The following is a 22,301-nucleotide window of genomic DNA, read 5'->3' as shown; positions in this document are numbered from 1 at the left end:
TACTACTAAAACTGCTACTACTACTACAACTGCTGCTAGTACTACTACTACTGCTACTGCTACTGCTACTGCTACTACTACTACTAATACTGCTACTACTACTACTTCTAATACTACTGCTTCTACTTCTACTACTACTACTACTGCTGCTGCTGCTACTACTGCTACTACTACTACTACTACTGCTTCTACTACTACAACTGCTACTTCTACTACTGCTACTACTACTGCTACTACTACTACTAATACTGCTACTACAACTACTTCTAATACTACTGCTTCTACTTCTACTACTACTACTACTACTGCTGCTGCTACTACTGCTACTACTACTACTACTACTACTACTACTGCTACTACTACTACAACTGCTACTACTACTACTGCTACTACTACTACTACAACTGCTGCTAGTACTACTACTACTACTACTGCTACTGCTTCTACTTCTACTACTACTACTACTACTACTGCTGCTTCTACTACTACTACTACTGCTACTGCTACTGCTTCTACTACTACTAATACTGCTACTGCTTCTACTTCTACTACTACTACTACTACTACTGCTGCTGCTACTACTGCTACTACTTCTACTTCTACTACTACTGCTGCTACTACTACTACAACTGCTACTACTACAACTGCTACTACTACTGCTACAACTGCTACTGCTACTGCAACTACTACTGTTACTACTACTACTACTACTACAACTGCTACTACTGCTTCTTCTACTTCTACTTATACTACTATTTCTACTACTACTACTTTTAATACTACTGCTACTACTACTACTACTACTACTGTTGCTGCTACTACTACTACTACTGCTACTACTACTACTGCTACTACTACTACAACTGCTACTACTACTACTACTACTGCTACTACTACTACTACTGCTACTACTACTACTACTACTGCTACTACTACTACTACTATTACTGCTGCTACTACTACTACTCCTACTGCTACTACTACTACTACTGCTACTACTACTAAAACTGCTGCTACTACTACTACTGCTACTACTACTTCAATTGCTACTACTACTACTACTACTGCTACTGCTACTGCAACTACTACTGTCACTACTACTACTACTACAACTGCTACTACTGCTTCTTCTACTACTTCTACTACTACTGCTACCACTACTACTATTACTACTGCTACTGCAACTGTTACTACTGCTGCTAACTTTACTGCTACTACTGTTACTACTACTACTACTACTACAACTGCTACTACTGCTTCTTCTACTTCTACTTATACTACTATTTCTACTACTACTACTTTTAATACTACTGCTACTACTACTACTACTACTACTGTTGCTGCTACTACTACTACTACTGCTACTACTACTACTGCTACTACTACTACAACTGCTACTACTACTACTACTACTGCTACTACTACTACTACTGCTACTACTACTACTACTACTGCTACTACTACTACTACTATTACTGCTGCTACTACTACTACTCCTACTGCTACTACTACTACTACTGCTACTACTACTAAAACTGCTGCTACTACTACTACTGCTACTACTACTTCAATTGCTACTACTACTACTACTACTGCTACTGCTACTGCAACTACTACTGTCACTACTACTACTACTACAACTGCTACTACTGCTTCTTCTACTACTTCTACTACTACTGCTACCACTACTACTATTACTACTGCTACTGCAACTGTTACTACTGCTGCTAACTTTACTGCTACTACTGCTACTACTACTACTACTGGGGGGGGGGGGGGGGGGGGGGGGGGGGAGGGGGGTACGGGTGGCCCAGTCGTCTAAGGCGCCGCGATTCGCTGTGCAGAGTTGCGTCCCTTGGGCACGCCAGAAACCTATGATTGTGGGTTCGAATCCCGGTTCGCCCCGATTATGTTTCTAGGTTTGTCAGCACCATACCCGTGCTCGTGGGTTTCACCGACGTGGTAAGCGTCTGAGACCTGCATCACTTCGGGCTTTCCTCCCACATTAAGCTGACACGCCGCGATATAACTGGAATACTGTTAAAAGCGGCGTTAAAAACACAACTCACTCACAACTACTACTGCTACCTCTTCTACTACTGCTACTGCCACTACTACTACTACTACTACTACTACTACTACTACTACTACTACTACTACTACTACAATGCCACATATATGCACATGATGAACATAAGTCAATTCTGCGTACGCCCTGAATCTGAGACCTCAATGTAAACTTATAAGGCTTCGTTCTCTCATACCATATTGTGGAGCAATAATTCAATGTTAGAGACACAATGTATGGCAGAGACAGAGCGTGTACACGGCACATTCTTTTCCGGGAAATCTAGCATGTCTAGTTCTTCACTAGACATGCTAGATATCCCGGAAAAGAATGTGCCGTGTACACGTTCTGTCTCTGACATAAATTGTGTCTCTAACATCTTTTTGTCATCCCCAAATTGACATCCACAGGAGATATCGTTACAGTTAATTGCATCACACTGCTTCAGAGACCATTGTGACGTCAACCGTTCCATGATGTTACAAACAAACGACTAATCTCTTTGCCATTAAGCTTGTTAGCTGTACTTTTTATCCCCAAGACATTGGTTATTACCGATTGCAAACCGATCAGTTGGAAGAATGTTTTTGGATGACAAATTGAATCTCGTGACCCTTGATATCAAATATCAACACTCGTAGCAGAGGCAATCTCATTAAAATCAGATCTTAGTTATCGCTACCGCTAAACAAAGGACATCCCATTATGGGTCACATCAGAACGACCTTTCGCGAATTTTGACCGACCAATGAAATGACTGACATGAAATCGACATTAGCCAATCAGAAGGCAGCTTTCTCGAGCTTTATGACACTAGTTTCAAACTGGCGACTACGCTTCGAAACATATTTTGACGTATTCTCGATTAAAAAAAAATAAAACTGATAAAATATTCTGGAATGGCTTATAGATGGCCTAGATTGCATGGGTATCATCATAAAACCTATACTGTCGTTCGGAATACCCCGTGTTAAATAGTTCGTGGCTGCATTATTAGAAAACACATTCTGACAGTCACTTTCATGATGTGGTAAGCGACGCTCTGATTGGTTGGATGAAAGGTCGTTCTGACGTGACCCGTAATGGGATGTCCTCAGATCTTTGTTTAGCGGTAGCGAGATCTAAGATCTGATTTTAATGAGATTGTAGCAGAGGCAAAATAATTTATTTTCAGCTCGTTCTTGAAAAAAACATTATTTTCAAAAATATACCAAACATCCCCTAGAATATCAAATGTTCGACACCATACGAAGCAAACAGTGAATGATATTAGCAAGGGCCGTCTACAATTTCATATTCTTCATCAGCTGTCTGTATGTTATATTCGTTTCTCCACGTGCTGTGTAATTATAAAACAAGTCCCATTTCAAGGTAATATGCCTGATTTAGAAAAGACGCTATCATCAATCTGACGGGATCTATTCTTTCTTTACAGAAGCCGATAATTAGATTGAACGATGGCACCGTCGCTGCCGGATGTGCAGGAGACATTCCCACATTTCTCTGAACGACCCCCAGAGAAGAGTTCTCCCGACACCCTCGCAGCAGACGACACTCAACAAGCAGACGACATCATATGATGGCCGCCATTTTGGAAACAGTGTTTACCAACGGCTCTAACCTCTCCGGTCAGGTTAACACTGAAGACGTGACAATGACTGGAGCCAACGATACGACAGCAGGCGATCCGGAAGTGTCACCCTTCTACGTCACCATGAGACGGCTACAGACAGTTCTCATTCCCCTGATTTGCTTATTTGGAATTTGTGGAAACGTTTTGGCTGCTGGGACGTTCTTGAGCTCGACACTGCGGGGAACATCATGTTGCTTGTACTTGGCTGCCAAAACTATAAGTGATATTGGTTTCCTGCTATCCCTCTTCGTCGTGTGGTTGTATCGTGTTAATGTGCCCATTCTTAATACCCAAGGAATATGCCAGACGACTGTGTTCCTGAGCTACGTTTGTGGGTTTCTGTCCGTGTGGTTTGTAGTGATAATAACCATCGAAAATTTTATACGAATATCTCAACCTTGGCGGATTCCATTATTTTGCAGTCAGAAAAAGGCGATTTTGTTAATTTGTTTATTGGTGATATTTACTTGTTTACTGTACTCCTTTCCGCTGTGGACAACTGGGATAGTCAAAGACAAAAATCTGAAATGCCAGTCTCTGAAAAAGTTTCAGAATATTGCACTTTCAATGACGTATGTCGACACTTGTCTAACACTTATCCTCCCCACAATTCTTATGTTTTTTCTGGTTCTTGCCATAATGATCAGTGCACTGCAAGCTTACAAAAGGAAAATGCGTCTTCGAGTTCTGGCTCAAAATGGAAACAGAAAACTGTGTTCAAGCACCCCAGAAGGCAAAGTTAGCCGATTTCTTTTCGCTGTGTCCATCATATTCCTATGTTTACACACACCCAGCCACGTGATTCGGATGAAGCTAGTGATATTAAACTATTTCTATCATCAAGTGCCATCTATTCACGATCTTGTTTTTCAAAGAGTATTTGAGACCTTTTTTTACTTCAACTTTTCACTGAATTGTTTAATTTATCTGCTTTTCGGGGAAAATTTTCGAAGAGTGTTCAAGCTAATCTACCTTAGCAGGTGCAAGAGAAAAAATATGACCGAGATACAGGAAGCAAATAATATGTCTCCGTTGATGACAACAGGATGGTCCTTTACCGAAGCATCATGCGTTGACCAGGAAGCAAGCACCTGACCTCGTTCCTAACTACTGGTCAGTCTAGCACTATTTTCTTCTTTCTTAGTCTATGAAGCAAGTCATCAACACCTTGGTGACCAAGGTCTCTCACAATGACCATACGTTGTCAATGAAGCAAGCACTGACATATATTGGTGATCAAAGCATTTGCTGACACATATCCACCTTGAAGTAAAGAAATATGTTTGTGAAACTGCCTGCGTGGCAAGATAAAGTGTGTTGATTTTATGGTAACAAGATTGTGGTGTGCAGCAACTGACGCTCAACGAAAACATTTGAATGTATATTCTGTGACAGATTTCCAATCGGAGTGTTCTTTGAAGTATCGCACTAACAAGACATCTGTGATACAATACTGGGAGCACCGGAGGAGCATGGATGTGTCTGGTCTGAAGAATGACTCTTCATCTGTTCGTGACAATGGTGTGAACCTATGTTGACCTGTTGCCCTGAATGATCGAGACGTTTACGAGTCATTCTCATGGGAAATATAATTGCATTTTATACATCCACCAATAACATTCAGGATAAAAGGTGAAGGAAGAATTCTTCCTCTCATATATTGCATGAGGAAAACAGGAAAGGTGATTGTTTTCATGACAATGTCACCATTGACTACACCTGAATACCACCATATCCTACCTGGAGCATATATATATATATATATATATATATATATATATATATATATATATATATATAAACTACTCAAAAGAAGTTAAGGATCACCCAATTCTTTCATATTGGTAATGATTATCTGTCATGGCATGAGAGATTAACTATTGTAATATGAAAGAATCAGGTGATCCTTAACTTCTTTTGAGTAGTATATATATAGGATTATCCCCTTTTGCCGACATGTGATGTGATATTCTTAAAGCTGAATGACCTTTTCCTACGATTCTGTTTGGTTTGCATTTGGATCTGAATCGAGTGTGTTTACATCCTGATTTCTGAACTGAAATACAATGTCTCTGTTGATGCTATGTGTTCTCGACAGGCTTTGGTTAGGTTTTGTTTGTGTATAAGTTTCCTTCACTGTTGCTTATTCACCTTGCAAAAGTAGAACCTGCCGATGAACCGTCCCGACATGACTGCAAGTACATTTAGTGTATCAGTGAAGGCAGGAAATACTGGGAAAATAACAGCCAAGTTTCACCTTTAGGCTCTGCTGAGATTAATGTCTATCCAAAGAGCCATCAAAAAAGGAAGATTTGCACTCTGTTTATAACATTGGATCAGTTAAGTGTTGATTTACACTTGTAACACACACACACATACACACACACTCTCACACACACACACACACACACACACACACACACACACACACACACACACACACACACACACACACACAGAGTAGGAGTAAATGTATCGGGGGATAAGGCTCAGTGGCATCGTTGCTGTCGTTCCATCCTCTCAGGCTCATAATATCGACCCCTGGTTTGTCTGGTCCAGATTGGGTTATATTTGCCGCCATGATATAGCTGGAATACTGCTAGGTTAAACGACAAACGACACAACCAATCACCGTGATAGAACTGCAGTGTCTTTTAACTCTCTCTGTACATAAATAATATATTTACACATCCTGTCATGTCAGAAAAAAGGATCAACATCAACATTATTTTATGCTGTCAAGTTAGTCGATTTGTGACGTTAGATAAGGTTGTGCTATCATGAGTGAATGAGTGATTTTGGTTTGAGGCCGAGTAGAACAACATTTCAGTTATAGTGAGTGAGTGAGTGAGTGAGTATGGTTTTACGCCTCTTTTAGCAATATTCCAGCAATATCACGGCGGGGGACACCAGAAATGGGCTTCACACATTGTACCCATGTCGGGAATCGAACCCGGGTTTTCGGCGTGACGAGCGAACGCTTTAACCACTAGGCCACCCGACCGCCCCTCATTTCAGTTATAGGAACGGGGGAGGAAATACTGAAGTGATTCACTTTAGTGAAACCACGGTCATAGGTGTTTGGTACTCTGCACAGCAAATTGTGGCTCCTCAGACGAATATGCCACCAGCACCCCTGCAAAAACGTGAACGGGCGATGTGCATATTTACAATCCGCTAGATCCATACCAAAAAGCATGCCCAAAGCGTTAGATTATTGCCCCGATCATTGGATAAATGTGCGTTTTCATTAACACCACTCTGGGACGCACACAACCCAAGCTGTGAGGCGCTGGAAGATTAACCAACATAATATGATGTCATCCTACCAGGGGAGGGCGGCGGGTGGGTAGCCTAGTGGCTGAAGCGCTCGCTCGTCACGCCGAAGACCCGGGTTCGATTCCCCACATGGGTACAATGTGTGAAGCTCATTTCTGGTGTCCCCCGTCGTGATATTGCTGGAATATTTGGGTTATATACTCCCCAGGGAGCTGAGAATGAAAATCGAGTGCTCACTGATCCATTGACCGGGGTAATAATAGTGTAGCGATATGAGCATCCACTTGGTGAATGGAATCTGGCGCATTATAAATGCACTTATTATTATTATATTGCTAAAAGCGGCATAAAATTATGACTCACTCACTCCTCCTACCGAGGACGCTTTGTAAACAGAGGCATATTTCGAACAAAGTCTGTCAAGGATACATCACATGTAACACGTGTTGTCGTGTGGGGCAGGGACGAAGCCCATACAACTCTCTTGAATCCTGCTGCTAAACACCGTCACCCATCCAGCTACTCTCCGCAACCATCGTGGGATTACTTCCCCTCTTGTGTGACCTGTGCGCAGTACACGTGACAAGAACCAAGGAGATATTGAACTGGTTCTGTACTTAAGGTCAACAGGGCTCGATAAATACAGCAACATCAAAACGAACTATATTTGATACAAATAACTGTCAAATATCTACATAAACATCGATATTATGAATGACCATTCACAATAAAACATTAACACAGTAACCCAGAACTATGTTCAGTCTGTCACTACGCGGGGCGGTCGGGTAGCCTGGAGGTTAAAGCGTTCGCTCGTCACGCCGAAGACCCTGGTTCGATTCCCGACATGGGTACAATGTGTGACGCCCATTTCTGGTGTGATATTGCTGGAATATTGCTAAAAGCGGCGTAAAACCATACTCACTCACTCACTGTCAGTACGCCCAGTATGAACATACAGGATGAACAGGACTTTAAGTTTCTTAGCAAATGACATGTTTATCTCTTCTGATGGCAATGTATAAATATAACTTCTCTTTTGCAGAAGCCATGCTTTTTGACAAATATTCAGGAAGGACTGCATAATTCATTTGATGCTTTCTGTCAATATGCATATGGTTTAGCCCGATGGCATTCGCAATGTAAAACAACTGCGGCTGTTATCTTCTCAATGACCCCTTGTTTCCCGCTGGTTATAAAACTACTGATACTAAAGTGCTTGCAGCCACGTCTCTCCATAGAAACATTGTGTATACAGTTTAACACTATACTGTTGTTACCGTTATTTATGACAAAACCTGTCATATATGTAATATATGTCATTGTTTCAATAAACTATTCAATGTGGGTATCATTTTGTGATAAAAAACAACGAAATTGCACGTATTTTGTTTGTAATTATTTTATATCGACATATAGTTGTTATCAGTTATAAGGTAATCGTCATATGTTCTTGCGAAAAACGAAGCAATTCAAGCTATGGTGGAAGGTGCTGTCCCCCTCCAGAACCTAAGCAATGTAATGATGACCTTGTGTGGAGGTGAGGTGAGGTGAGGTGAGGTGAGGTGAGGTGAGGTGAGGTGAGGTGAGGTGAGGTGAGGTGAGGGATGAGGCGATGCGATGCGATGCGAGACGAGGCAAGGGATGAAATGGGGATTAACGTCGCATTCAAGAATACTGAACATACACGCGTAGTCCAGACTAATGCCGATTTAATGCACACTGAGATACCTTGCCGCAGTTTAACATAGACACCCAATTCAGACACATTATACTGACTCCAAGCCAAACAAGTCTTGATTTATCCTTTAAGTGGGGAGCATCACGTTGGGTATCACGTACCGTCATTATACGCCTTTTGATAAGAAGCGCCGGGATCGAAGACCAGGCTTCCGTTCACCTGGCAAACGCTCCATCCACACCAAGGAAGCGATCCTGTATGTAGTTAAGGACGTCATGTATTGCTGCATTGATCTGCATCATGTAGCTGGATAAGCTCCTATTGACAACAACATGCTTTATTCTCTCCTGGGGACCACCAGCGGTGGTACATGAGCAAAACAAGTCATTAACATTATACAGTAAACTACGGTTATAACGAACTCAAAGTGACTACTAATTTAGTTTGTTATAACCGCGGTTCGTTATAAGCATATGTACAGCATAACAACGGCAAATAGTCGGGACCAAAAAGTAAGTTCGTTATATCCGTCAGTTCGTTATAAGCGTGTTCGTTATAACCGTAGTACTGTATATATAAAATGACACAGCAAGATGAGTAAGCGCTTTTTGGAGATAAACTGGAATATCAATGGGGACGTACCTGAGCCAGGTGCCTCCTGTCTTGTGTTTTTGAGTTGTGATAAAACTTGCCTTCCGTAGCAATCCTGCAGCTCCTGCATTGTTTTTCTGTCATGATCTCCCTTCACATTTCTACACACGTAGAGATTATATAGTTATTTCCCTTCATGTCAGGCAAACATTTCCTGCATCTCCAGTGGTGTCCATATTTTACACATTTTGAGGTATAATGGAACATGATCCCCCATCAAGATTCTATACGACTCTTGCTCAGTTTTTTTATTAGGGTTACAACACTGAAGGCCTCAGTAGAGCTTTCATTTTTTTATGGAAGATATGATATTTCCAAATTTGACGTATCACTGACAAAAATGATGTCCCATGCAATTCCCTATTTTGACTTGTACCATGTGTTCCCGTGTTACTTTAGGTGAACAATTGAATGCCTTTGCATGTGTTTGTGATGGGTGCCACCGGTGGGGCAGGATACGCTCACCTCTTGGCGACAACTGGTATTATAACATTATTTTTTACAGTTTCATAGTGATTCATGAACACATATATATATTCATGATACAGTCGGAATCATACAATCTATTCAGCTTTCGGTAGAGATTCCCTCCCTTCCTATTTCCACAGTGTAGGGAGTATAGGCGAGGTCGTCAGTGTAATGAGATGTGGTTTAATTTCAAGAGGTCTTTATACATCAGTAACTATTAGCAGGCGCCTTGTCGAGGTCGTGTTTAAACTGTATAGTTTTCTTGTAGTCAGCAGGTAGAGGTTGATGCCGGTTTTAGCAATGTTCCAGCAACATAACGAAGGGGTACATCCCTAATGAACTACACATAACATAATTAGGATCGAACCCTGGTCGGCGTCACAAGAAAAAGGCTGAACCACATGGCCACCGTCCAAGTTTTCCTTGTAACCTTTCCTAATAAGACAATGACCCCGAGTCTACTGATAATTGAACCGTAATTCAAAAAGCTAATTTAGATTCTGGGTCACGTTCGCTCAATGTGCATTCTCCTTATTTTAAAAAAAATATATTGATGTGACACACACACACACACACACACACACACACACACACACACACACACACACACACACACACACACACACACACACACACACACACACACAAATAAATCTGAACGTCCATACCTGGTGCCCTCTCCTCGTTATAACAATAACACATGATTTACAATGCTTATAGCGCAGCTTACGAGTGAAAGCATTAATTGTATATAAATACGATACACAAAGCTTTACGTCGCTATTTGGCTGAAATAATGCCAATGCGACGTTAAATTATAACTCTCACAGAGTTTTTCATCCTGTTATGATGGGTCACGGTCATTTGGATTAAGTAACACAGTGGCGTTATATGCCGGCCTGGTAAACCTAGGAAGTAGATCACTGCAGTGTTAGATGTACAAGGACACACGGTTCAAGGGACCCCTTAAGGGCGGAGAGCTTAATGCTCCGATGCAATCTCCGTGTACTTTAACGTCAATATTGTGGGCCATGAGTAGTTCGTCTTCTCCTTCAGACCTTTGATGGGAATTATTTCAGTCGCTGTATTGTCGGATCCTTTTACTTGGCTTGCTAATACTCTCGAATTTAAAAGTCCGGGCAGGAGGATCTAATTTTGCAAACAGATGTTCCATCCCTGGTTAGACGATAAACCAAGAGCGTTTTTCAGAGTCGTTTAAGCACAATGTATTGATTGGGTTGATTGTAGTGCAAAAATCGTGTACGCGGTGTTAAACACCACCTCACTTCGCCTCTCTCCTTGTCCTCCTCTACATGTGTTTCTCTGTGTGTCTATCTATCCCCTGCATCAATCTGTCACTCTCTCTATCTCTTTCTATTCCTGTCAGCGCCTCCGATCTCGTGACACACACTTGTAAATAACAAACCGCTATCAAGACCTCTGACTTTTATATGACCTTACGATAGGATCACAAACATTGCACTTAATCGAGCGAAGACGAGCCACTAATCAAATGATTTGGCAATTCAATTACAAGATTCATGTGGCAGATTCCTGGCACATCCGCGCATTCCTTAAAGGTGGACTGGGCATCGTTAGGAACGCTGCGTCCGTATTCACTGACCACTGTCTCCAGGCATGAGAGAAGAGCTACGTGTCGCATATAGGTACATTCATAATTAATATAAAAAATACATAACATAAAAATAAGTCTAGTATAATTTATATAAACAAACACATAAAAGTAGCTATATCACTAAGTGGAGCCATATTTCTAACAGAATTAGTGTACGTTTTCTAGTATAACTTTAAATTTACAAGTTTAATGAATGCACACGGTGATTTGCCTTTAAACCATAGGCAAGGGTCAGCCAGAGCACATAGCTACAAGCGTTGTCCTACGTTGTTTTGGGGGAAAAGGATACGTCAGCTCTAGAGAATAATCATCTGCCGAAACAGATGCCATTGAACGTAAAAGGCATAATAGTGGATATAAACAAACATTAGCCTTCATCCTCATAATTTTTTTTATAATTCTGTTTGTATGTTTGTCTATTGTTTAACGCCGCACTCAGCAATATTCCAGCCATATGAAAAAATTGAGTCTAGACCAGACGGTCCAGTGATTGACATCATAAGCATCAATTCAGGCAATTGGGATACGATGACATGCATCAACCAAGTCAGCGAGCCTGACCACCCGATCCCGTTAGTCGCCTTTCACGACAAGCATAGTCGCCTTTCACGGCAAGCATGGGTTGCTGAAGACCTATTCTAGCCCGGATCTTCACGGGTCTCTAATTCTGTCTTCAAGGACTATCTTACCCTCCAGAATAATAAATATAGTCTAATGCAACGATACCCTTGGCTCAGAGGTGGTAGGCTTTTAATCAAACACTATCGTAATTCTTTGTGTCACTGCATGATGCACACCTTTCTCAGATTCAGATACTTTATTTCTCTTTTGATTCACAATCGGCGGAACATATGCAATAATATAATACATCATATACATAAAGCGTCAACAGTGAATGAATCAATGAATCAAGATGACAGGGAGTATACATTTAATTAAGGGTAGGATGCTAATTTAGGTAGAAAATGGTATTTTTGAAAACTAGGTAAATGTTACATTATGCGTAGTAAAATCCTCTAGACCTTGTTGTAATGGAACTTCAGAGATCGGTAAACAATCATCACCATCAAGAATAAAAGAAACCCAAAGCATCACATTCTCAAATAAAGCAATGTAGACAGTCATATTTAATAATAGTTGGTTGGTTGCTTTGTTGTTTTGCGCCGCATTCCAGCTATATGACGGCGGTCTGTAAATAATCGAGTCTGGACCAGACAGTCCAGTGATTAATATCATGAGCATCGATCCACCTAATTGGGATCGATGACATGCATCAACCAAGTCAGTGAGCCTGACCACCCGATCCCGTTAGTCGCCTTTTACGACAAGCATTGTCGCCTTTTACGGCAAACATAGGTTGCTGAAGACCTATTCTACTCCGCATCTTCACGGGTCCTAATAATAGTATGATGTCAGTGGCGCGAGTATCAGCAAATATTCTTTATCAGGCAATGGACATAAACTGCAATTGTATGTCTTCAAAATACGCAACTCTGCCTCTCTTCTGTATCAGTCACAGATTCGTGATACACTGACAGGTGTACAAATGAAGAGACGCTTCAATACTCCACCACATATACTGAACACAAAAGGCTAAGGATCATGAATATATTTGGGGATATAGATTGTGTGCTTAGTTTTCACTGCAAACAAATATTCCCCAAAATGTTCATGATCCCTAACTGTCTTTGTTTAATATATATACAGGTCATATATAACTAAGGTTTAAAATGTAACAACATGAATGTTGCTATTTCAGTAAGTGGGTCCAAATGAGGATATGAATTCTAACATGATGACAAATTCCATTTTAATTTTATGTATGATGCTTGAGACAAAGGCCATGTTTTTGCACCAAGCAGAGAGTTCAATATTGCTGCTTTTGGGACGTATCCATCATAACAACCTGCATACCTTCGTAGGATCCTTCTGATATGCATGTCTATATTGACGTAAAATGCAACAGAAAATACTGTCGACAGAATATATGGAACGCCGTGGGTCAGTAGTGTTGCTGCAATCGGCAAACCTCGCCATTTTCCGTAACCGCAAAGAGTGAGTGAGTGAGTGAGTGAGTGAGTGAGAATGGTTTTATGCCGCTTTTAGCAATATTCCAGCAATATCACGGCGGGGGACACCAGAAATCGGCGTCACACATTGTACCCATGTCGGGAATCGAACCCGGGTCTTCGGCGTGACGAGTGAACGCTTTAACCACTAGGCTACCCGACCGCCCCTAACCGCAAAGAAGACTCGGCTGTGAATGAAGGGAAAGAGCCAACTTGAGGCCATACATTATTTGCAAGAAATGTGTTTATGAATCCCTCTCAAATTACATTAGGCATCAGTGTCATAATGAACAGATAATTGCACATCTTCGATCAAATCAGAAAACTCTTTTTAGTTTTGCATACCCTTGAATATTAAAACAGAAACGTTAACATCATATTCGCCGGAGTCACAATTTGATATGCAAAGGTGCGTCCCTGAGGCGAGCCAGAAAACCAGCAATCGAAAGTTCGACGCTAAGCTTGCCATACCAATTTAGTTGTCACGCCATGAAGTAACTCATTTGAACTCATTATAAAAAATACCAATAGCCTACACAACACCACCACATGTGTGGGGTCAGGTTATTGAAACTGTAACTTCAGTTTGAAAGGGAATTTAGGAGTGACAGAAACACAAGTATGCTTATATTTAAGACTATAGAGTCGTAATTCAATTGCCACAAAACAGTGGTGGGTTATTCTTATTAAACCGTTAAACCGCTGGACACATATGAAGAAGAAGAGCAACCAAATCAATGGTAAGCCCAATCAATGGTAAGCCCAATCAATGGTAAGCTGGCAACGCCGGAGGGCAACACACAACACACATGCTCCTGTGTCTCTCAAGAAGGCTACTCTTGGAACTTAATTGGCAGTTCCTGGACGCCTGAGATGGCAGGGTATTCGCATGTGTGGTCAAAACACCCCTGCAGGTTTACTTGCAGGTGATACTACTTTAGTCAGAACGTTACCTAGTGGTCTGTAATCGGAACTAGATGTAGTTGCTTACGCTATGGACCCTTGAAAATCCGGGGAAGAATAGGTCTTCAGCAACCCATGCTTGCCGTGAAAGGCGACTGTGCTTGTCGTAAGAGGCGACTTACGGGGTCGGGTGGTCAGGATCGCTGACTTGGTTGATGCATGTCATCGATCGATGCGCATGTTATCAATTACTGGATTGTCTGGTCCAGACTCGATTATTTACAGACCGCCGTCATATAGCTGGAATATTGCTGAGTGCGGCGTTTATGGAGGCGTTCAAGATGTAAGTGACGTTTTTTACCGCTGAGAAAGCGGCGAAATTTTACCTTAGAATTTACTGTGAGGGAACGATGTTATCAAGCTCCTTCATTTTCCTGATTTACATTGACAATCGAGCAACGGCGTCTACCGTTATTTCTATTTCTTACATTTTATTAGTCGGCTCTCGCGTGTAAGATAATAAGCCGGACTCCGACAGGGTGCTCGTAGCTCCTAGCGGAAGTGCCAATTCGACCGTTCTTCGCATGCAGATTGTTGATAGCACATACGTACTTGATCTAACACATCGCAACTGCTGGAAGCTGTCACAAGCACTTCTAATTAGAAATCCCAATAAAAGCGAAGACAATTGTAGTCATATTCATTTCTGAAGGACATGGCTAAACGTATAGAAAAAGGATGTTACTTTAGGTGTCAAATGTAACGAAGAAATACGCGAACTAATACCAAACCACAATTGAAAAATTTGCCGGCTCTCACGTCTTTTCTTTGTAGAAGATGACCGACGGTGTACCATTTCCAGGGAACATATAGTATTACCGATATTGGTTTCTGATGGTGCCTAATTACACTGACTCGGCAATCCCGTTTCCATTTGCCTACGACACTGACCTGACACGGGTGCGGTCGGGTAGCCTAGTGGTTAAAGCGTTCGCTCATCACGCTGAAGACCAAGGTTCGATTCCCGACATGGGTACAATGTGTGAAGCCCATTTCTGGTGTCCCCGGCCGTGATATTCCTGGAATATTGCTAAAAGCGGCGTAAAACCATTCTCACTCACTTACTTACCTAACTCAACAATACATCTAAAGGTGTCTATTCCTTGTTATCTAGGCTGCCGAACAAGGAGGCCATTGTTAATTGTAGGCTAAATTGTCATATGGTAGTGAACCCGAATTCTACATTTATTCCGCATGGTTGTCAGGAAATTGTTGGTTTGTTGTCTTCGCGTGCACTTATATAGCGACTGTATGTACGTGTGTGTGTGTGTTTATGTGGTTGCTTGTACTAGTCCGGACTGATGCCGATTTATAGTGCCAGCTCACTGCGATACCATGCCGCAGGTTAACATGAATACCCAACTCAGACACAGTATACTGATTCCGAGCCGACCAGTCCTTATTTTAGCCCCTTAATGCCGAGCGCCAGACAGGGTAACAACAAGTACCATCTTTTAACGTCCTTTGATATGAGGCGGCCGGGGATCGAACCCCGGACCTTCCGCTCTCCGGGCGGACGCTGTACCACTAGACCACGGAGGCGGTCCTATGACAAACATGCCATATTACATTATGAAACTCTCTTGTGACCAAGAAACAATTACTTGTCAAAGCTTATGTATGTTCTTGATGGAGTACGGTGGTAAAGTTTGAAATGCAAGATGAAGATGGCATGCTGTCATTCTTCCTCGGTAATACAACGTCCGGGGAAACAATGGTGAATAAATTATATGTACGTCTCCCGATGTAAGTAGCATTTGCACAGAAGAAACGCATTTATGCAACAAGGAGATTTAAGTACGTTTAGGGAGGCTTTCCAATGGTCCGGAAGAAATTGTTAAACAAAAAGAAACAAGCATGAAATACTTATATCCCCCGCCAATATGACATGTCCGGTTGTGTGTAGTGCATTAGCTCCTGTGAACTATGTTCAATGGTCCTTTTTGTATTCAATACTGCGAAATGACATTATGTGCCAAGTTTGGTGAAGAAATATGGTACGGTTTTCAAGATCTGCTCCAGAAACAAGGACCACCGCAATTTTCAGTCTAAGTCCAAGTCGTTGCCATCCAAACTCGAAAAACATTTTTTTTTTAAATCCCAAACTATCAAAAGGCACCTGTTCACCACTAGACCTATCTATGTACCAAGTTTGGAGAAGAAATATGGTACGGTTTTCAAGATCTGCTCCGGAAACGTAATGTGACGGACGGATAATAACTTTGGTTGGTTCACAAAAACAGAAATGTACTGACAGTTTCTGTTGCAAAGTTATTCTTCCTGGGTTCTTCCTTTAGCGTTAGGAGATCCGCTGATCTTAGCTCCGAATCAGGTTCTCCCTGATAATGACCCTAGCTTTGTCAGCACCATACCCGTTCTCATGGTACACGTATCCCCGTCTAGAGTTGCGTCCCTTAGACGTGCTAGCATTCGCATGGCACATGATAGTATCCCAGAAACATTGTCAGTACCATTGTGAATATCCATGATCTGCTTTCTCACTGTTACCTATTATCCACTTTCTCGGTCAATACATTATACATTAAATTTTATTGATCCAACGAGACGTCAGTATTGGTTGTTGTATAACAATCGAAACCTGATAATATGGTACATGTTGGAATGCGTTCGAGCGTGATTGATCAGATAAATGTCAAACGGTTTGTTTCACCCGATGAAGGAGTAAGCATGTACACCGAAACGTTGTGTTTCTCATAATATAGAACTTGACATCCATATTTTCTCTTCCTTATGTGTATCACTTCTAAATGCCTTTCAAAGACTTGGTTTGTTGCATGTTGAACAGTGCATCACATCGATTGTTATTCAATGAACTATATTTTGTAGGCTGTCACTGTGAGGTGTTTGATAGGCATGTGGTAAGATGGTTAATAAGCGTTAATCCAGTCGTAGTCACTTAATGGGGTGATAACCAGGGTTCAATATTCTGTCCTTGCAGTGTGACATTAACACTCGGCCGAATACTTGACTCTTATCTTGATCAATCCAGCAATACATGATTGCCCAATTACATTGAGGTATTGTGTAAAAGGTTGGTCAATAAAGCGACAATACCCTTCCCAGATCCCATAGAATTCTCTGCATAACGCAGAGTCGATTGTACGATTGCGACTATATTTTGAGCTTGTGTTTATGAATCGATATCAAATAGTGATGATACCAGGCGTTCGCGAAATGTGAGCGTATGGAGCCTCACCGATGGCTCCCGTCACAAACACATGCGAAGGCATGTCAGTTGTTCACCTGAAAAACACGGGAATATATGGAACAAATTAATAAAGGAAAGTGCGATGGACATAATTTTTGTCACTGATGCGTCAAATTTGGAAACGTCCTCTACATGTCTACCATAAAATAAGTCAATTTTCAAAATGAAACTGGACGGGCAACATGACGGTGATGATGTCGCCTGTTATGATCCTGTTATACCTTGTGTTAAATCATTAGGCAATAAGGACAACGATGACTGTAGTTAAAATCGTGGCATCTTTACTTGATCCTCAGTCATCACTGACCCCTCAGCCTAACTGGCATTCCCACAACATTAAAACACACGTACATGGCATCACTATCTAGAAGTGTTACTGGAAGAACACACATACATACCGTAACTAAGGATACATGATCATACGTTCTGCACTGTGTGACATGAAACAGACTGTCTGTATACAAAGAGGCATACTCTTGTAGCCTTTCTTGCATACCATTAATAGTAAAGTAACATCACAACAATTTATTTCGTTTTACAAATTGTCTAACGACAATGTAAGGGGGAAAAAATGTGTTTTCTGTAAATACCAGCACCTGTTTTAATCGGAGGTGGTAATGTTGAAATTTGAAACCTCTGAATTGTAGAAAAATTCTTTTTCACTTTTATCATGGCATGTTTGGGGCACGGGTGGCCTAGTCGTCCGAGGCGCCGCGATTCGCTGTGCAGAGTTGCGTCCCTTGGGCACGCCAGAAACCTATGATTGTGGGTTCGAATCCCGGTTCGCCCCAATAATGTTTCTAGGTTTGTCAGCACCATACCCGTGCTCGTGGGTTTCACCGAAGTGGTAAACGTCACTTTTGGCTTTCCTCCCACATTAAGCTGACACGCCGCGATATAACTGGAATAATATTAAAAGCGGCGTTAAACCCAACTCACTTTCTTACTTACTTCATCATGGCATGTGGTTGAAAAGCCCGAATTGGCAGAAGTCATAAGCGTTAGGGTTGACACATACATGTAATTATAATGCACTGTATCCACCTCATAATGCATGCTGATAGTGTTACTTACTCAGCCTGATCAATTGTTCGGAATAACCACCTTCGGGAACCCCATGAGTATCGTATTGACAGAAACTTGTAAAACATGTATGTTAATCAATCAGTGTTTATGCTTCCTGTGTTCAGTAATTAAACTAAGTGGGGGCTTATTTTTTTGTGATTTGTTGTTTATTGAAACAAGGCATCAGTATTTTGTTTTAACGTCCTCCACTGAACTAAAAAAAGGTTTAAAAGTATAGATCTATGAGGTTGTTTCTAGTCCGTGCCGAGACAACGTCCATCAGCTCAGCCACCTGTGAAGATCCGGGGTAGAACAGGTCTTCAGCAACCCATGCTTGATGCATGTCATCGTATCCCAATTGCGTGGATCGATACTAATGATGTCAATCACTGGATTGTCTGGTCCAGACTCGATTATTTACAGACCGCCGCCATATAGCTGGAATACTGTTGAGTGCGGCGTTAAACAACAAACAATGAATTAATTCAGCTCAAATGAAGTATTCAGAACTCTGAACTATAACTGAACCAATTCGGTCTAGGGTTGTGAGAAGGCATGGATTAATCAAATCTATTATTCAACTGAAGAGACTCACACCCGTTGTCGGATGAGTCAGTGTATGGTTTGACACCACATCTAGTTTAACACAATATTTCAGTGATAACACTGCGCGTCAGCTATCATTTATTGCATGCCTCCTTTGTGACCGAGAATTACCAAACTGAATTGACAGTCAATTGATCTGTCAGCAAAGCGTGGTAAGCCTTTGTGGTAAGTTGATCACTGCAGCGTTAGAACAAGGCGTCCACACCTTCATGGGAGCCTCTCAGGGCGATGAACTTAATGCCCAGGAGTTCCATGAATCGCTGTGTAGTTTGACATAACCATGCGAGAGTGTTGGCCATGAGAAGGTCGTCTTAACCTGCCCTTTGATGGAATTGTTTCAGTCCCTGTAGCTGTAATGACATGTAGGCGTTGTGTTCTTAATAACGAGGGTTACTGATGCCATAGATATCATCAATGTGGAAACCAACACAATTACTAAATAACATTGCAAATCTTTTTCCGTATTCCATCAAATGACAACTTCTCTTATTTATCCGCGCAATGAGATCACTACAAACGTTTCGTTCGTTTTTTTTTTGGGTTTTTTTAATGCTTCACTCGGCAATATTCCAGCTTTATGACGGCGGCGTGTAAAAAATCGAGTCTGGCCAAGACAATCCAGTGATTGACATCATGAGCAACGATCCACTCAATTGGGATACGATGACATGCATCAACCAAGTCAGCGAGCCTGACCACCAGGTCCCGTTAGTCACCTCTTACGCCAAACAGAGTCGCCTTTTAAGGCCAAGCATGGGTTGCTGAAGATCTTTTCTATCCCGGATCTTCACGGTTCCACTACAAAAGTTCATCTCCTTAAACTTGTATCTGTATCTGGATCACCTATTTCAATCGGAACTGGCACACACGTCCCAACCATACGCTGCAAACACGACATTTAAATTGACTTTCATGTGGCCTTAATTAGGATCACAAACACTAAACTAGATCCAGAAGCCAAGACGAGCTAATAATCAAATGAATTGGCAATTCAATTAGCAGATTCATGGCACATCCGCGAATTTATTTACGGTGGGCTGGACATCGCAAGGCACACTGCAGTCTCATTTACTGACAACGGTAAAGAAAGTCTTTCAAGCCATTGACTAACAGATCCTCGCTGGTCAGCCATCTTGCAATCCATTATGGATGAACACTTTCCGTATCTAACCGGAAGTAATGAAGGCTTTCAATGTAGATTCAAGCCTCTTATCCTCCTAAATTCGCACAGGCACACTTCAGTTCTCCACCGGGTTTCTATACAATCAAGAGCAGTCAATGATTTGGAAAGGCTTAACTGTGTGTTCAGTAGTATTGTAACGATATAACGCTGTGGGAAAGGGCGAACTGGTTTCACGCATTGTATGTTCATAGGAAATCGAACTGTGTTTATAGCGTGACGTGCGAATGATTAACCATTATGACTGTACTTTCATTGACGGACATCTTTGTGAAGCTGCACTCCCACATTCAACTTATACACAATAACATAACTGAAATATCAAATTCAATAACTTCATTGCAGGCTTCAACGGGAGATATTGAGACAGACGCATTAGCGAAAACAGCGATTGAGCACCAGACACATGAAATGTCCTCATCGATATAAAGCCCCAAAGGGACTGACGCAGCAGACATTATCATTGTCGTGTGTCACATAATATTTACACAAGAGATCGGTCCATTAATTTTGCGAACGGATGAATTTTATATCATGTTCTAACATGGACATCTTCTTTCAAAGGCAAAGCGAAGTTAATAATTATTTGGGATTAGGCGGTTCGACTGGATATAAATACCCGTCATTCAAAACGTTCGTTTAATCACAAGTATTACCAGTGAATCAATATTTAAATATATGAAATATACAGAAAGCACTGCCATAATTGCGTGGTCTGATTCATGAAACAAATTGTCTGTGTGTGTAGGTTGAATTTCAAACGCTTTTAGAAATATTTCAGCAATATCAGACAAAGGACACCAGAAATGGGCTTCACACATTGTAGCCATTTGGGGAAACGAACCCGGGTTTTTGTGTTACGAATGAACGCTATAACCACAATGCTAAACCACAGCCCCTCAATGTGTCGGGGGGGGGGGGGGGGGGGGGGGGGGGGGGGTAGCCTAGTGGTTAAAGCGTTCGCTCGTCACGTCGAAGACCCGGGATCGATTCCCGACATGGTACAATGTGTGAAGCCCATTTCTGGTGTCCCCCGCCGTGATATTTCTGGAATATTGCTAACAGCGGCGTAAAACCATACACACTCACTCACTCGTTAAATGTGTCTTGACTTCTATTGTCTGTAGTGACAGAAATACGATTTCTACAGAAGTGCGATTATACTAAAGCTATTGGCGGTGTATTTCAAATGTTGCGTGGATACATTCTAATTAAACGCTGGACAAGACAGTGCCTACGTACATCAAGGTGTGACACAATCAGTGAGAGGCAAAGACTGCCAAAGGGCAACCATCGCTGTACATGCTTCCGTGTCTCCCGCGGGGGGAAAAAGCCTTGAGTTCGGTTGTTGTTTAACGCCGCACTCAGCAATATTCCAGCTATATGATGGCGGTCTGTAAATAATCGAGTCTGAACCAGACAAACCAGCGATTGATATCATGACCATCGATCGACCCAATTGGGATCGATGACATGCCTCAGCCAAGTCAGCGAGCCTGAGCACCCGATTCCGTTAGTCGCTTCTTACGACAAGTACAGTCGCCTTTTATGGCAAGCATGGGTTGCTGAAGACCTATTCTACCCCGGATCTTCACGGGTCCTTGAAACATACTTGGTAATTTGTAGATGTCCATTTCAGTAGATGGATCTGTGTGAAAAGTATATAATACACAAACACTAAGAATATCTAAGGGAGGTTGTTATTGTTTCCTGTGTTGATATGAACATCACATAATTATACGAATTCATCCAAAATGAAGCACTTATGTCACT

The 22,301-nt window shown here is 41.7% G+C and overlaps 1 protein-coding gene across 1 annotated transcript in view; it reads left to right on the top strand.

The window, feature by feature from the left end:
- Nucleotides 1-5,451, top strand: part of LOC124119398 (G-protein coupled receptor 183-A-like) — a 38,288-nt gene extending 32,837 nt beyond the window's left edge. Inside the window, exon 2 of the mRNA XM_046481890.2 lies at nucleotides 3,504-5,451. Within this exon, the coding sequence (XP_046337846.2) occupies nucleotides 3,645-4,796 (1,152 nt within the window). The 5' untranslated portion in view covers nucleotides 3,504-3,644 and the 3' untranslated portion in view covers nucleotides 4,797-5,451. The remainder of the gene's footprint in view (nucleotides 1-3,503) is intronic.
- Nucleotides 5,452-22,301: the final 16,850 nt, after the last annotated feature.

This window comes from Haliotis rufescens, unplaced genomic scaffold (assembly GCF_023055435.1).
Source record: "Haliotis rufescens isolate VD_foot unplaced genomic scaffold, xgHalRufe1.0.p SCAF_47, whole genome shotgun sequence".
Lineage (NCBI taxonomy): Eukaryota > Metazoa > Mollusca > Gastropoda > Lepetellida > Haliotidae > Haliotis > Haliotis rufescens.
The sequence above is the reverse complement of the archived record's forward strand: the minus strand, read 5'-3'. Positions and strand labels throughout refer to the sequence as shown.